Source organism: Oncorhynchus mykiss, chromosome 3 (assembly GCF_013265735.2).
Source record: "Oncorhynchus mykiss isolate Arlee chromosome 3, USDA_OmykA_1.1, whole genome shotgun sequence".
NCBI classification, from domain to species: Eukaryota; Metazoa; Chordata; class Actinopteri; order Salmoniformes; family Salmonidae; genus Oncorhynchus; species Oncorhynchus mykiss.
The window spans coordinates 29,189,008-29,207,222 of record NC_048567.1 but is presented as its reverse complement, the minus strand read 5'-3'; the positions used below and the strand labels follow the sequence as shown (position 1 = coordinate 29,207,222).

The following is an 18,215-nucleotide window of genomic DNA, read 5'->3' as shown; positions in this document are numbered from 1 at the left end:
CCGACACATTGGTGTGGCTGGCTTCCGGGTTGGATGCGTGCTGTGTTAAGAAGCAGTGCGGCTGGTTGGGTTGTGTATCGGAGGACGCATGACTTTCAACCTTCGTCTCTCCCGAGCCCATACGGGAGTTGTAGCGATGAGACAAGATAGTAGCTACTACAACAATTGGATACCACGAAAAAGGGGTAAAAAATAAAATAAAATAAAAATTCCCTGTATTTAGCGCCATCCATTTTTCCTTAAATTCTGACCAGTTTCCCTGCCGATGAAAAACATCCCCACAGCATGATGCTGCCACCACCATGCTTCACTGTGGTGTTCTCGGAGTGATGAGAGGTGTTGGGTTTGCGCCAGACATAGCGTTTTCCTTGATGGCCAAAAAGCTCAATTTTAGTCTCATCTGACCAGAGAATCTTCTTCCATATGTTTGGGGAGTGTCCCATATGCCTTTTGTTCAACACCAAACATATTTGCTTTTTTTTTCTTCAAGCAATGGCTTTTTTTCTAGTCACTCTTCCGTAAAGCCCAGCTCTGTGGAGTGTATGGCTTAAAGTGGTCCCTATGGACAGATACTCCAATCTCCATTGTGGAGCTTTGCAGCTCCTTCAGGGTTATCTTTTGTCTCTTTGTTGCCCCTCTGATTAATACCCTTCTTGCCTGGTCTGTGAGTTTTGGTGGGCGACCCCTCTTGGCAAGTTTGTTGTGGCGCCATATTCTTTCCATTTTTTAATAATGGATTTAATGGTGCTCCGTGGGATGTTAAAAGTTTCTGATATGTTTTTAGAACCCAAGCCTGATCTGTACTTCTCCACAACTTTGCCCATGACCTGTTTGGAGTACTCCTTGGTCTTCAGGGTGCCGCTTGCTTGGTGGTGCCCCTTGCTTAGTGGTGTTGCAGACTCTGGGGTCTTTCAGAACAGGTGAATGAATATATACTGAGATTATGTGACAGATCATGTGACACTTAGATTGCGCACAGGTGGACTTTATTTAATGAATGATGTGACTTATGAAGGTAATTTGTTGCACCAGATCTTATTTAGGGGCTTCATAGCAAAGGGGGAGAATGCATATGCACTCACCACTTTTCCGTTTATTTTTTTTATTTTTTATTAATTTGAAACAGGTTGTTTTTTTTTCATTTCACTTCACCAATTTGGACTATTTTGTGTATGTCCATTACATGAAATTAAAATACAAATCCATTTAAATTACAGGTTGTAATGCAACAAAATAGGAAAAACGCCAAGGGGGGTGAATACTTTTGCAAGGCACTATTTTACATGTAGTTATGTTTATGCTCCCTACCCTTTAAAATGCTACTAAAAGAAAATGACAAACTTGCTTGCAACAACAAACCCACATGCCTTCTCAAACAGCTACAACTGTACATTAAGTCTTCTCTTGAGTTGGACACGGGGATGGAACTGTTGAACATTTGATCTTGTGGACGTTTGTGGGGGAAGGGTGTGTGTGTGTGTGTGTGTGTGTGTGTGTGTGTGTGTGTGTGTGTGTATTCCACATTGTTGCTATGGGGTAATTATGTTAGGGACAATAGAGGATGAATCACAATAATAGTTTTTTCCAAATAATATTAAATGATGTACATTTTGTAATGCCAATCCTGGTTATAGGTAACAATCCTTTGCAGGAACTGCCTATATATTTACACATATTACTCATTAAATGTGGAAATAAATTAAGATATGCATTATTTTTCATTATATACTGAACAAAAATATATACGCAACATGTAAAGTGTTGGTCCCATGTTTCATGAGCTGAAATAAAAGATCCCAGAACTGTTTCATACGCACAAAAGCTTATTTCTCTCAATTGTTGTGCATAAGTTTGTTTACATCCCTGTGAGTGAACATTTTTCCTTTGGCTAGATAATCCATCCACCTGACAGGTGCTACATATCAAGAAGCTGATTAAACAGCATGATCATTACACAATTGCACCTTGTGCTGGCGACGATAAAAGGCCACTCTAAAATGTGCAGTTTTGTCACACAACACAATTACCACATATGTCTCAAGTTTTGAGGGAGTGTGCAATTGGTATGCTGACTGCAGGAATGTCCACCAGAGCTGTTGCCAGATCATTTAATATTCATTTCTCTACCATAAGCCGCCTCCAATGTTGTTTTAGAGAATATAGCAGTATGCCCAACCGTCCTCACAAACGCAGACCATGTGTAACAATGCCAGCCTAGGACCTCCACATCCAGCTTCTTCACCTGCGGGATCGTCTGAGAACAGCCACCCGGACAGCTTCTGTTCTGTGGGTGGCACTGTGTTCTCTTTTTAAAGGCCCTAGGATACTGGTGGACAGGGGTGATCTGCCAGTCACTGGGACGACAATCCAACTTGGGATGGGGGGAGGTTTTAGCGGGCGGAATAGTGGAGAACAATTGGAGGTTTACTCAGCAGCAGTGCAAATAACATGACACAGCTATATGGACAATCATTGTGGTACTTTTTAATTGTACGTTTCTAAACTTACAATTTGATAAATAGAGTTGAAACTTGTATCTCATTATGGTAAATGGTGAAGTAGTATAGCCAGTTATAACTGTAATGACTTAGCAGATAATAAGAAAAGACTATCAGTATTTACCCGGCTAAAAGAGGAGGAATATAATTTGTATTGTCTCATGGATTGACAAATACCGCTGTACTGTAGCTCGGCCACCTTCCACCACAGATATCTCTAGCTTTAACAGACAGATTTTGATTGGGATTGTTTTATTATGCCATTTAGTTTTCCACAGGGCCACAGAAATTGACTCAAGAGGGTTAAGGGAGCAGGACATTTTGGAAGCAATTGAGAACATCTGTGTTGTTGATCTTAATACCTATTGATGGTTTAAAGATGCACTATGTAGAAATCGCTCCTCCATTTCCTGGTTGCTAAAATTCTAATAGTTTGCCTAATTTGAGTTTGTGACAAAACAAGCAAGTATAGCATAGAGAATCATTGCACCATCTAAATGTATTTTCCATAACCAAACATATTGTATTTTCAGCTGTTTTAAGTTGGTGTTCAAAACCGAAAGTAAGATACAAAACTTAAGCACAGGAAGCATAAAAATAGCGCACATTGAACAGATCTACCGCTTCTTAGAATTGCTTTCAATGAGAATGACAGATCTATAACTCACACTTCTATGTGGATTTGGTCACATATTAACTTACATAATGCATCCCCCTCAAACAATTGAGTCTACTAATGAAACCAAGCATCAATTAATGAACCCAACATAATAAAGAAATCAAAATCAAAATCTGTCAGTTTATACTAGAGATATCTGCATCGAATGCGTCTCAATCCTATGGCGGCCTTACCCATCTGCGGTGGAAGGTGGCCAAGCTACAGTGGTGTTTGTCAGACCCTGAGACACCCCCACCCAAAAAAATGTTTTTTTCCCACAAAATGTCTGTAGCGTCTAAACAGTTTGGCCTACAAACTAATATGATCACTCTCTGGAATGATGAGACTCTCATGAACACAATGAATTTTGCGGTACCAGTTAAACAAATTAATGGAAGTATGGAGGTAGATTTGTGCCTACCCAATAAAAGGGGTTAAATACGTATCTCCTAGAGTTTTAAGAAATGGGCTATAGTAGTAAAGGCCCAATTTAATATTTTATCAAATAATTCATTTAAAAAACAAATGATATCTAAAGGGGTCCTAAATTTTAAAAGCTATATAAGAAAGCTTTTTTTAAATACATATTTAACCCCATTTTTGGGGTCGGCACAGAACCAACTCTATACATTTTTTAAACTGGTACCGGTCACCTTCAGACGAGTCCCGTGATACTTGTCGCAGAGCAAAACAGAGACCACCGTCTTGTTCGTGAGAGTCTCATCTTTCCATAGAGACAGATACTTCAAAACCTTATTCCTTATGATACAATGTTTTACTGTCTTTTTTGCCATTTATAAATGTGTTATTCAATTCGTTTCTATGAGCTATAGTAGTAAAGCCCCCCCCCCCCCCAACTGCTTAGACTTTTAGAGGTTAACGAGAGATCACCTCAAGATAGAACTGTGGCTAACATAAGCCCTTCATGTTTTTGGTTCTTGATTTGAAACAGGCCTTCTGAAGGCTGTAACTTTGGCAAACATGGAGTCCAACTAAAATAGACTGACATTTAAACGGGTATGCTTCGTGAAACAATGAGTTTCAGGCTACTAACAGCCCATCTATTTGCAAAAATGTCTAAAAACATGTTTTCACCATGTCATTATGGGGTATTGTGTTTAGATGGGTGAGAATTGTATTTTTTTCATTTAGGCTGTAACGCAACAAAATATGGAATAAGTCAAGGGGTATGAATACTTTCTGAAGGCACGGTAGTTAATTATTGTAGCCTTGGTGAGTAACCCCCACACATCAGACTTTGCCATATAATCCACCCACCCACCCCATCCCTGTCCTTGTCACGATCGAATGGTCCCTGTATAGGATCGCTTAATTATTACATTAGACAAAACCCTGCTAGTCCCAGCGGTGAAAAGGTGACGTTGACACAGTGTGTGTGGTTACGGTTCATTTCGCCATTGACAGGAATAGGTATATCAGTTTGGCCTGTTAACAAACACAGGCTGACCCAAATATAGGGTCTACCTAAGGTTGCCGTTTTTTGGGGTAATGTGCTATGTAGGCCTTACAAAATTATGCAAGCACTTGACTGTGCAGATAATGGGGTAAACATGGCAGTTTGGTAATACGGGACAGTTGGTGATCAGTAAATAGGTACATTATTTCGGCTTGTTTTCAGCTATTTGTTCAGCGTTAGTTGATTGCAATGTACTACTGACTGACTGAGGGTGTGTGTGTGTGCGTGTGCGTATGTGCGCATGCGTGTGCGCACAGTGAGATGCACTGAGCTGTCTATTGTAATGGGGGTGTTGATGTTGTGCTGACTCACAAGACTCATGAGATGCACTGAGCTGTCTATTATAATGGGGGTGTTGATGTTGTGCTGACTCACACCGACTCATTATGAGATGCACTGAGCTGTCTATTGCAATGTGGGTGTTGATGTTGTGTTGACTCACACTGACTCATTATGAGATGCACTGAGCTGTCTATTGTAATGGGGGTGTTGATGTTGTGCTGACTCACACCGACTCATTATGAGATGCACTGAGCTGTCTATTGTAATGGGGGTGTTGATGTTGTGTTGACACACACCGACTCATTATGAGAGCTCTCCTTGGCATTCATGGCGTTTCTGTTGTTTCAACAGTGACTGTATCATACATGACCTGCTGACTTGTCTTGAGACCAGATCTGAGCTAATGGAGTTAGTTAGCTTCGGATTTGATAATAGCACTTCCAGGTCCATTTGCTGATTAATAATATAACTTTTTTAGCAATTTTGTTTTATTAAGTTGTTTGTTTCAGTGGTTTAACATAAATCACAGAGGTTCCACAGGTCCAGTACATTTCCAGCCTGTATATCTCTCTGATATATTTTGTGCTGTTTGTTTTGCTTAACAGTGAACTTTCCAACTAGCATTATCAGGACCGCTGGTTTCCCAACTCTACTGCTGGGAAGTAACACACCCCCTGGGGGAGTCACCACCGGAACCCCTCCCACAGAATGTGCTAAGCCTAGAGAGGATAAAAGCTAAGGTTGGAGAGTGAAGGCACTATCACAGACCCAAAATCAGTGGTGGAGATGTGGGTCGGCAACTTGCTGTGTCAGGCCGCTCTGGTTGTAGCCCTCTCCTTACCTACCTTATCTGATGGAGCTGCTCTACAAGTGTTGTCAGCTCCTAACCTGCTTCGTGTTGGCAGTAATGAGAACATCTTTGTGGAGTCTCAAGACCATACAGGAGGTCCCCTGAATGTTAAGATCATGGTGAAAAACCACCCTACGCAGAGCAAAGAGCTGGTCTCTAAATTAGTGGTTCTGGATCAAGCAAACAGCTTTCAGGCTATGACACAACTGGTCATCCCAGAGGGGGACCACTTTGTGGATGACCCCAAGCAGAAGCAGTATGTGGTCCTGCAGGCCCAGTTCCCTGACCGCCTCCTGGAGAAGGTTGTCCTGGTCTCCTTCCAGTCTGGATACATCTTCATCCAGACTGACAAGACCATTTACACACCGGCCAGCCCCGTCTACTACAGAGTGTTCTCTATGACTCCTGGCCTGGAGCCTCTGACCAGGGAGATATTTGAGGACAAAGAAGTTGCCAAGAACAAAGAGATCGCAGTCTCTGTGGAGATCATGACTCCTGAAAACATCACCATCTTCAGGGAGATCGTCAACCCAGATAAGGGAGTCAAATCTGGACAGTTCATTCTCCCTGCGATCGTCAGTTTCGGGACATGGCATGTGGTCACGAGGTTCCAAAGCACTCCTCAGATGACCTTCTCATCTGACTTTGAGGTCAAGGAGTATGTTCTGCCCAGCTTCGAAGTTAGTCTGACCCCAGGTAAAGCCTTCTTCTACATCGACGACAAAGACTTGACCGTTGACATCACTGCCAGGTATCTATATGGTAAGGAAGTGACAGGGACAGGCTATGTGGTGTTTGGTGTCATCACAACAGAGAATGAAAAAAAGAGCTTCCCCGCCTCTCTGCAGAGAGTAGAGATCAGAGAAGGTAAAGGAGTGGCTTGTCTGAAAAAGGAACACATCACACAGACTTTCGAAAACATCCATAATCTGGTCAAACAATCCATATTTGTATCAGTCAGCGTGTTAACAGAGGGTGGGGGTGAGATGGTAGAGGCAGAGAAGAGAGGGATCCAGATCGTCACTTCGCCATACACCATCCTCTTCAAGAGAACTCCCAAATACTTCAAACCTGGCATGCCCTTTGATGTCTCGGTTTACATTACGAATCCCGACAACTCTCCAGCCAATGGAGTGGAGATTGAGGTGGCTCCAGATAATGCTAAAGGGGTGACCAGGGCTAATGGCTTTGCCAAAGTTACAATTAACACCATGGCATCAGCCAAAGAGCTGCCAATCACTGTGAAGACCAAGGTCCGGGGTATCCTCCACACCAGACAGGCGGAGGCCACCATGAAGGCTCTCCCCTACAGGACTTCCACCGGGAACTTCCTCCATGTTGGGGTTGACTCTAATGAGCTGAAAATAGGAGACCCCATTAAGATCAATCTGAACCTGGGACCCCTCACCATACAAAACCATGACCTTACATACATGTTCCTGAGTAGAGGTCAGCTGGTGAAAGTGGGCAGATTCAGAAGACAGGGCAATGCGCTGGTGACACTGTCAGTGCCCGTCTCCAAGGAAATGCTTCCGTCGTTCCGCATCATAGCGTATTACCATGTGGGAACAGATGACCTGGTGGCAGACTCTGTCTGGGTTGACGTCAAGGTCTCTTGCATGGGCTCGCTGAAAGTGACGTCGACCAGGCCCAAGGCATTCTATGAGCCTCGTAAGGCTTTCAGTCTGACCATCACTGGAGACCCGGGAGCTAAAGTAGGACTGGTGGCTGTTGACAAGGGAGTCTACGTTCTCAACAACAAACACCGTCTCACACAGACCAAGATCTGGGACACCATAGAGAAGCATGATACAGGATGTACAGCTGGAGGGGGAGCAGACAATATGGGGGTGTTCTACGATGCTGGTCTGGTATTTGAGACCAACACCGCTAAAGGGACTGGGATCAGAACAGACCCCAGCTGTCCTGTTAGTTCCAGGCGGAGACGAGCAGTGACAATCAGTGACGTCATCACTACTATGGCCAGTAAGTACAATGGTCTGGCCAAGGAGTGTTGTGTGGACGGGATGAGGGACAACACCATGATGTACACCTGTGACAGACGGGCCCAGTACATCATAGATGGGGATGTCTGCATCCAAGCCTTCCTCGTCTGCTGCAATGAGATGGCCACAAAAAAGGATGAATTCAAACAGGATGCACTGCTGCTCTCACGCAGTGAAGAGGAGGATGATGATGCTTTCATGCGGTCTGAAGACATTGTGTCTCGTAGTCAGTTCCCTGAGAGCTGGATGTGGGAAGATACCAATCTTCCTGAATGCACCGCCCAAGATAAGCACTGCGAGACCACGTCTATAACAAAGAACAACTTCCTGAAAGATTCCATCACAACCTGGCAGATAACAGCCATCAGCCTGTCTAAAACTCATAGCATCTGTGTGGCAGATCCGTTTGAGATGATAGTTCTAAAGGATTTCTTTATTGACCTAAAGCTGCCCTACTCAGCTGTCCGCAACGAACAGCTGGAGGTCAAAGCAATCCTCCACAACTACAGCGAAGACCCCATCACTGTGCGTGTTGAGCTGATGGAGAATGGCGAGGTGTGCAGCTCGGCAAGCAAGAAGGGTAAGTACAGGCAGGAAGTGAACATGGACGCCATGTCCACCCGGGTTGTCCCCTATGTCATCATCCCTATGAAGCTGGGCCTGCACTCCATTGAGGTCAAGGCATCAGTGAAAAACTCTGGCAGCAATGACGGTGTGAAGAGGGACCTGCGCGTTGTGGCTGAGGGAGTGCTGGTCAAGAAGGAAAACAACGTACACCTGAACCCGGTTAAACATGGTGGTGTGCAGACGGCACACATACCCAGTGGAGTGCCTCGGAACCAGGTGCCAAACTCTGATGCTGACACACTGATCAGTGTGACAGGTGGAGAGCAGACCAGTGTGCTGGTGGAGCAGGCCATCAGTGGAGACTCTCTGGGCAATCTGATAGTTCAGCCAGTCGGATGTGGGGAACAGAACATGATCTACATGACCCTGCCTGTCATTGCTACACACTACTTGGACAACACCAAAAAGTGGGAGGATATTGGCCTGGACAGAAGGAACACAGCCATCAAGTACATCAACATTGGTTACCAACGTGAGCTGGCCTACCGTAAAGAAGATGGCTCCTACGCTGCCTGGATCCACACAAAGAGCAGCACCTGGCTGACAGCGTATGTAGTCAAGGTGTTTGCCATGTCCAGTACATTGATCAGTGTTCAGGAAAATGTGCTATGTAGTGCTGTCAAGTGGCTGATCTTGAACACACAACAGCCAGACGGCATCTTCAATGAGTTTGCTCCTGTCTACCACTCAGAGATGACGGGTAACGTGAGGGGTTCGGACAGTGATGCATCTATGACAGCCTTTGTTCTCATCGCCATGCAGGAAGCAAGCTCACTGTGTGAGAAGTCTGTCAACAGCCTACCAGGCAGTATGGATAAGGCAGTAGTGTACCTCGAGAAGCGTCTTCCGCACCTCACAAACCCCTATGCTGTAGCTATGACTTCCTATGCTCTGGCCAATGCAGGGAAACTCAAAAAGGAGACCCTACTGAAGTTTGCCTCTCCACAGCTGGACCACTGGCCAGTCCCAGGTGGTCACCAGTACACGCTGGAGGCCACTTCGTATGCCCTGCTTGCCCTGGTCAAGGTGAAGGCCTTCGAAGAGGCCGGCCCAATAGTCAGGTGGCTTAACAATCAGAAGAAAGTGGGAGGGGGATACGGATCCACACAGTCCACCATCATGGTGTTCCAGGCTGTGGCTGAGTATTGGAGCAACGTGAAGGACCTGAAAGACATTGACTTGAACATCAACCTAGAGGTGGCCGGCAGGGCATCAGTTACCAAGTGGTCCATCAACAACAAGAACCAGTTCCACACTCGTACAGACAAGGTCAACTCCATAGACAAGGACTTGACAGTAAAAGCCTCAGGAAATGGTGAGGCGACCTTGTCGGTGGTGACACTGTACTATGCCCTGCCAGAAGAGAAGGCCAGTGACTGTGAAAACTTTAACCTCTATGTCCTCCTCACTAAGATGGACAAAACAAGCCACGAGGATGCCATGGAGTCGTTTATGCTCACTGTTGAGGTGTTGTATCGTAACTCAGAGAGAGATGCGACCATGTCTATCCTGGACATCGGCTTGCTGACCGGCTTCATCGTAGACATAGGTGATCTGAAAAGGTTGTCCAAGGGGAGGGAGCGCTACATAGAGAAGTTTGAGATGGACAAAGTTCTGTCTGAAAGAGGATCTCTCATTCTCTATTTGGACAAGGTGTCCCATAAGTTAGCAGACAGAATATCCTTCAAGATTCACAGAGTACAGGAAGTAGGAGTTCTACAGCCTGCTGCCATCTCTGTATACGAATACTACAACCAAAAGCACTGTGTCAAGTTCTACCACCCACAGAGGGAGGGTGGAACTCTGAGCAGACTGTGTCTTGGAGACGTGTGCACGTGTGCTGAAGAGAGCTGCAGTATGCAGAAGAAAGATGAGCCTGATGTCAACCGCATAGACAAAGCCTGCGGAGCGGGACTGGATTATGTTTACAAAGCTACGGTGGTGCACTCTAAGCTGACGACACACGCAGATACATACACCATGAAGATCGATGACGTCGTCAAGCCAGGTACTGATGAGGTAATAGCGGGAAGGAATCGTGACTTCATGGGACTATCTTACTGTAGAGAGGCTCTGGGTCTAAAGCAGGGGAAAACATACATGATTATGGGGAAGTCTGAAGACCTGCACAGAGTGGAGGAAAATGGACTGTTGCAGTACAAGTATGTCCTAGGAGAACAGACATGGATAGAGTACTGGCCCTCACAACAAGAGTGCACGTCCAGAGACTACAGAATAGTCTGTCTGGGCATCGATGAGTTCATTAACCAGATCACAACGTTCGGCTGCCCTGTTTAGTTTCTCTTCTTGTTTTGTTAAATTTACATTTGTGTAACATTTCAATCCAGGTTGCATGCCCTGTCATAACTCATTGTAACCTTGAGAGTGTATGACGATGAGTTTGACCACTTTGAATATATTCTGAAGCTGACCCGTAAATGATGTACACTGTGCACAATAAAGCTGTTTGGGAAATAAAATGAAAAAAAGTTAACCTATGATGATGACGACTGCAAATGGCACACTTACACTTCCATTTATATGTGCCATTTGCAGTCATCATCGTCATAGATTACTATGCCATAGCTACATTTTCTATGCCTTTATTTTAGCACTAAAATTATCCCTGCCTGCTATAATAAGCATGAAAGAAATGCATAAAAAAAACGTTGTCTCATTCCTTTGTGTGCGTACCACCAGTCATTTTGTGGATTTAATTGTTTATTGGTTTTAAACACCAATCAAAGACTACTTCAGTTTAAAGTTGAGTGGGATGATAACTGTTTTTGTTCTCATTCTGGTCCATATGGTAAATCAGTACTATGCATCTTTCAACACTTCATCATTGTTTTTACCAAATGCGATCAGGATTAGCAAACATTTTCTCCTGCCCCATACGTTACTCAGCAAATAAGATGCCCTGTATACAAGTCAGTCAGGGTAATAGACACTTTGATCACTGCTTTTACCGATGTGGAGACTTGTTTATAGAAACAAGATGATTTATAATCAGGGGTTAATTTATTATGAGCAAGGTTTTTACATTAGGGGTACAGACAAAGGACACTGACCCTTAACAGGAGGAAGTGTGTCTCTGTGATTGACGGGAGATGTGCAGTATGTATTTTAGTAGAAAACAGTTGTAGTGGGATCGCACGCACACACACACACACACACACACACACACACACACACATGGACACGCACACACACACTGATGCGGAACCTTTCATGTAAGCCTTGGGGATGACACAGCCGGAGTGTTTGAAGGACATTGCAGTCTCAATCAGTGAAGATTAAAGACAAAAATATCAATAATCACCCCACATTAACCATAGCCCAACATCCTCACTTCCTGAACCCAGATGACAAAGCCTGGTGCTAACATGCGTCCTTTGTCCTGATCTTGTCAACATTCTGATTGTGTCCACATTTTTTGACAGGTGTAGACAATCAAAATACACATTGTGAACTAATTGTAATCAGATCTTTCTGACCACATCCGGAGGTAGTCAGGCAGGCAGGCATTTAATTTGTATTTATTTTATTTAACATTTACATAACTAGGCAAGTCAGTTAAGAACCAATTCTTATTTACAATGACAGCCTACACTGCATTGTATCTTACAAGTGTACAGATCTGGTTGGTGAAACAATTTAACTCATCATTATAGCCAAAGTAAAATGATTGACTAAGGATGACATTATTTTGAAACAATACCTCTCTTTAATACATGGAAGGACTAGGAAATATCGGCACAATGCTGAGAGAATGGACAGATAACACATTTTAATACCATTTAATATTTTAACAAACCTAACGCAATGGTCAATCTAAGTGCAGGCAATAGTGCTATAAGTTCAAGGTCCCTCACTGGCCAATCAGAACGTGCTCCAAGGCGAAATATGTAGTTGCTTCAGGTTGTATATTTACAGTTTTTTATGTATTGCCTTGGAATCAACTCCAATTCCAATGTTAGTCCATTGTAGTTTGTTAAATGGCTTACAGAAACGAAATAACAAACTATAGACCTATCCCATCTTTGCTAAATAGGCTAACTTGAACCCATTTGCAGTCCACATTGTTCTAAATAATTGCATGGCCTCAATCTCATTCACACTGATATAGGGGCTAGGCCTAGTGTAAATTGCGTTATGGCGGAGCATGGACATGCCAAACATTGTCAATAGGCAAGATTAAATTCATTATTGATAAGGCCTAAAAAGAGAACAAATAATTATAATCAAATTCTAAACAAAAGGAAACAAATGGTTTTAAATAGGAAAATGGTATGTTTGAATCAATGTTATTGTTTTGAGTTTGGACACACCTACTCATTCAAGGGTTTTTCTTTATTTGTACTATTTTCTACATTGTAGAATAATAGTGAAGACATCAAAACTATGAAATAACACATATGGAATCATGTAGTAAGCAAAAAAGTTTCAAACAAAACCAAATATAATTTATATTTGAGATTCTTCAAAGTAGCCACCATTTGCCTTGATGACAGCTTTGCACGCTCTTGGCATTCTCTCAACCAGCTTCACCTGGAATGCATTTCAAATAACAGGTGTGCCTTGTTAAAAGTTAATTTGTGGAATTTATTTCCTTCATTATGCATTTGAGCCAATCAGGTGTGTTGTGATCAGGTAGGGTTGGTATACAGAAGATAGCCCTATTTGGAAAAATAACAAGTCAATATTATGGAAGAACAGTTCAAATAAGCAAAGAGAAACGACAGTCCATCATTACTTTAAGACATGAAGGTCAGTCAATCCGGAAAATGTCAAGAACTTCGTGTTGTCGCAAAAACCATCAAGCCCTATGATGAAACTGGCTCTCATGAAGACCGCCACAGGAAAGGAAGACCCAGAGTTACCTCTGCTGCAGAGGATAAGTTCATTAGAGTTACCAGGCTCCAAAAATCCAGCCCAAATAGTTCAACACATCTCAACATTAACTGTTCAGTGGAGACTGCGGGAATCAGGCCTTTATGGCCGAATTGCTGCAAAGAAACCACTACTAAAGGACACCAGTAAGAAGAAGAGACTTGCTTGGGCCAAGAAACATGAGCAATGGACAGACCAAATTTGAGATTTTTGGTTCCAACCACCGTGTCTTTGTGAGACGCAGAGTAGGTGAACTGATGATCTGTGCATGTATGGTTACCACCGTGAAGAATGGAGGAGGTGTGATGGTGTGGGGGTGCTTTGTTGGTGACACTGTCAGTGATATATTTAGAATTCAAGGCACACTTAACCAGCGTGGCTACCACAGCATTCCGCAGCGATAGACCATCCCATCTGTTTTGCGCTTTGTGGGACTATCATTTGTTTTTCAATAGGACAATGACCCAACACACCTCCAGGCAGTGTAAGGGCTATTTGACGAAGAAGGAGAGTGATGGAGTGCTGCATCAGATGACCTGGACTCCACAATCACCCGACCTTGTTACGCAGGGTGGAGCAGGTGAATCCAAGTGCAGACTCAGACGAGGAGACAAGTGCAAGGTAACCGAGGTATTTATTGAAAAGTGTGGGGGGGGGGGGGGGTGCAGGCCAGGGGGAGCTCGGGCAGGGAAGCAGGTCCAAAGCGGAATCCAAGGAAGCAGTAGGGCGGGGGTCCAGGGAAGCAGGACTGACGAGACGAGGGACTGACAACAGGGACCAGAGTCAGAGCGGACGGAATGAGCAGAGACTACAATCTGGCACTGTGGAAGTGGCAGGGCTGAGTATTTGTAGAGGTCTTGATTATGGAACAGGTTGCAGCTGGTGGGGATCTGCTCTGACTCCAGCACACCTGTCTCCACTCACACAATCAGATACACCCACACAGAGAGATGAATGGAGAGAGCAATGGGGGAGTGGCAGAAGGTTAGGGAGACACAGGATAAGAAGTAGAGGGCGTGGCAGGGGCAGATGTAACATACCTCAACCCAATTGAGATGGTTTGGGATGAGTTGGACCGCAGGGTGAAGGAAAAGCAGACAACAAGTGCTCAGCATATGTGTGAACTCCTTCAAGATTGTTGGAAAAGCATTCCATGTGAAGCTGGTTGAGAGAATTCCAAAAGTGTACGAATCAATATATTTAGATATTTTTTAAACACTTTACTTTTTAAACACGTTACTATACGATTCCATGTGTGTTATTTCATAGTTTTGATGTCTTCACTATTAATCTACAATGTAGAAAAAAAGTAAAAAATAAAGACAAACCCTTAAATGAGTAAGTGGGTCCAAACTTATGACTTGTACTGTATGTCTAATTAAATATTAAATTCAGCATAATTTCAACCACCCAGTATACACTGAGCATACCAAACATTAGGAACACCTTCCTAATGTTGGGTTGCACCCTCCCATTTTGCCCTCAAAACAGCCTCAGTTTGTTGGAGCATGGACTCTACAAGGTGTCGAAAGAGTTCCAAAGGAATGCTGGCCCATGTTGACTCCAATGTTTTCCACAGTTGTGTCAAGTTGTCTGGATATCCTTTGGGTGGTGGACTATTCTTGATACACACAGGAAACTGTTGAGCGTGAAAAACCCAGCAGCGTTGCAACTCTTGACACAAAATGGTGCACCTGGCACCTTCTACCATACCCTGTTAAAAAGGCACTTAAATCTTTGGTCTTGCCCATTCACCTTCTGAATGGCACACCTAAACAATCCATGTCTCCATTGTCTCAAGGCTTAAAAATCCTTCTTCAACCTGTCCCCTCCTCTTCATCTACATTGACTTAAGTGGATTTAACAAGTGATAAGAGATCATAGCTTTCACGTGGTCAGTCTATGTCATGGGAAGAGCAGGTGTTCTTAATGTCTTGTATACGCAGTGTATAATGAATATAGAATGAAAACCATTTTTATTTTTCTATGTGTAATCTTCAACGCAATTTCTACGTATACATTGTTCTGATGATTATGTTGAAATTAGATTGATGGAACAACCTGTTTGTCAGGTTAAGTAAATGTATTTAATGTATTTAAGCTTATTCTCATTTCAATGTTTACAACACTGGTTGAAATGAGATGAAAACAGTACCGTTTGATGACCTTTTGTTTTCATCCAATGTATTTCCCACACTGATTCCATGTCACAATACATTGACAAATTACACTAAAACAATGATGATTCAACCTGTGTGTGCCCAGGTGAGAAGGTCCAGGGGGTCAATCTTATGTGGTTTAGGAGATAGAAGGTACTTCCAGTTGTGTTGAAATACCTGGCATCAGAGTTGAATATGAGAGAAACAGCATGCCTGCTCACTTTTCAAGTGCTCAACTCTGAGGAAGTACATTTCCTTTGCTGCTCAACTGGAAAAGTAACTTGTGTCAAATATACTGCAAGCCTTGACCACCACTTCTATCACGACTATGATCACTTCCTGTCCCTTTGCTAAGTTTAGCCTCCCAGGGGTGGGCAATTCCAGTCCTCGTGGGACTGATTGGTGTCACAGTTTTGCCCCTGCCCCAGCTAACACACCTGACTCCAATAATCACCTAATCATGATCTTCAGTTTAGAATGCAATATGATTAATCAGCTGTGTTTGCTGGGGATGGTAAAAAAGTGTGACACTAATCAGGCCCTCAAGGACTGGAGTTTAACCTGACCCAGTAAGGTGAGCAGCAGGGCAGTGTGGGTAACCAGAAGTGGGTGTCACGCTTTGATTCGATTTTTTTATATTTTTTAATCAGACCAAATAGGAGATAACTCAGAGGCCACTCCCCTACTCCTTCAAACTTTCCAGGGTCCCAGAGCAGCTGCTCTTACTATGATCCGAGAGGTGGGAGTCATTTATATAATCATTTTTCGATGGAGGATAAATTAAGAATGGTAAGATTTAGTGCTGGTCTAGAAACATGAACTGAGCAGGCCACAGGTAGGAAGATTAAATTATACAGTAACATATTGTCTTGAAAATTTAATTTATTTTGTTTAAAAACCGAGGGTAATTGAAAGTTCACACCCAGAAAGGTTTTTCAAACCATTTGAAAAATGTTTAAACTACTGGATCATATGGTGTCAACATTCAAACCAGGTTATTTTTCAATTTAAGCGCTAAAGTTGGGTGGGTGGTGGTGGTGATATGAAAAACAACTTGTACAAGATAAAAGTAGTGTGTTACAGAGCTGCCTTGCATAACCCAGTGGAAAATAAGACACTACAGGTGCAACCCAGACAGCTGTGCAGGGAGTCCGCCTGTACTACTCCACTGAATTATAACCCTTGTACCGAGGGCCTGATTTAGCTAGCCAATAATAACACAGGCTTGTGCTATGGAGGAGCCCCTTTCTACTTTACATGTATCTGGCCATCATATTCTTTCCTTTATTTGAAGGCATCCAAGAGGCAGTGCTACAGCAGCACATTACTACTGTAGCCATAGAAATAGAATGACTAGAACATTACACTTATGGGTGCACTTAACAGTATCTCAATGATTGTACTCTGCTACTGAAGATGCAATGGGATTAATAGGGAATTACTAGAATGAGAAGTCCGTCAGACAGCATTTTGACAGCACACTCATGAGTACACTCTATGAGGTAATTATATTTCTATGACTGTAGATGTCAAGCCTAGTCCTGCTCCCTCCCTCCGGCGCTCGACGTCTCCGGGTCGACTAACCACCAGTCCTGGCAACCCACATTGCGCACACCTGCTCCCCATCACTAAGCACACCTGAACTTCATCAACACCCTGATTAATCTCCCTTCATTTAGCCCTCACCTACTTGAGTCATCAGGTAGTATTGGTTCTGTTTTCATTTCCAGACGCTGCTCTTGTTTTATTACGCTCTATGTTCATTATTATTAAACTCACGATCTGCACCTGCTTCCTTTCTGCGTCGTCGTTACAGTAGCCTGCTACTAATGTGCAGTGAAATATAGTTGATACCCAGCTATCCCTGCGAACTGAAAATAACCAACACCCTGCAAGCTGGCAAAATTGAAGCCTGAGGCTGTGCTGAGCTAACGGCTGGGGATGTCGTAAACCATGTCCACTGTCAGCGTCGAAATTAAGAGACAAACAGATCCAGCAAATCAAGGCTGTGTCACCGGCCGAATCCGAGACGTGAATGCCTTGGTATAACCATGGTATATGGTGCAGTGAGTCAGTGACAACATCGAGCCGGGCTCCACAAGGGGGCTTAGCCCCCTCAGTTGAAACCTGTGCCACCTCAGTTTACATTTTCTGTATCTATATAAAAATAGCAACAACAAATCCAATGATTGAGTTGTCACTCAATTGCGTGCGGTATCTGTTTGTGTGTAGGGGGGGGGCACGGGGGGGTTAGGTATGACGCTGCTCATCTAGGGTAGGCTATGTGAATAGTGGGATACACCTCCGCCTGTAATATTTGATTTTGATTTATAAAGACTGGGTCAAGTTTACAGTTCAAGCTGCTTCACTCAACTCTGCCTCACGCCCCACCACTACAGAGGCCGCCGCCAAGCCCAGCAGTGATGATGCTTCCCGAGCTCCAGCTAGCCTTCCATTAGTACCGCCAAGATAATGGCTCCACAGCCTGCTCCACCTACAACTGTTCCAGATGATCTTGGAACAGAGGAGCCAGCCCAGGTTAGCCTATAGAATCCTACCCTAGCTGCAGGTTTTCTGTTCAAAAATGTTGTTTTAGTAGCAACTGGTTCATAGGAAGAGAGTGGCTGGAATACTCGGTTACTGCAGATGCGTCACTTCTTGGTCAAAAGCACTCAATTGTCTCAGCATTTGAATTTAAATGTTTATTGTGGTATAGCGTGATATAAGTAGAATTCAGCATAATTTCAATGCAAGAACCCAAATGG

General features: G+C 43.6%; 1 protein-coding gene across 1 annotated transcript; it reads left to right on the top strand.

The window, feature by feature from the left end:
- Positions 1-5,658: 5,658 nt before the first annotated feature.
- On the top strand, positions 5,659-11,077 carry LOC110517348 (complement C3-like). The gene has a single exon (XM_021595453.2). It carries the CDS (start codon positions 5,702-5,704, stop codon positions 10,694-10,696), a length of 4,995 nt encoding a protein of 1,664 aa, XP_021451128.2. The 5' UTR covers positions 5,659-5,701; the 3' UTR covers positions 10,697-11,077.
- The last annotated feature ends 7,138 nt before the right edge of the window (positions 11,078-18,215 follow it).

Bases quoted from the DNA above. Each gene is read 5' to 3' on its own strand.
- LOC110517348 (XM_021595453.2), top strand. From the start codon at position 5,702: ATGTGGGTCGGCAACTTGCTGTGTCAGGCCGCTCTGGTTGTAGCCCTC.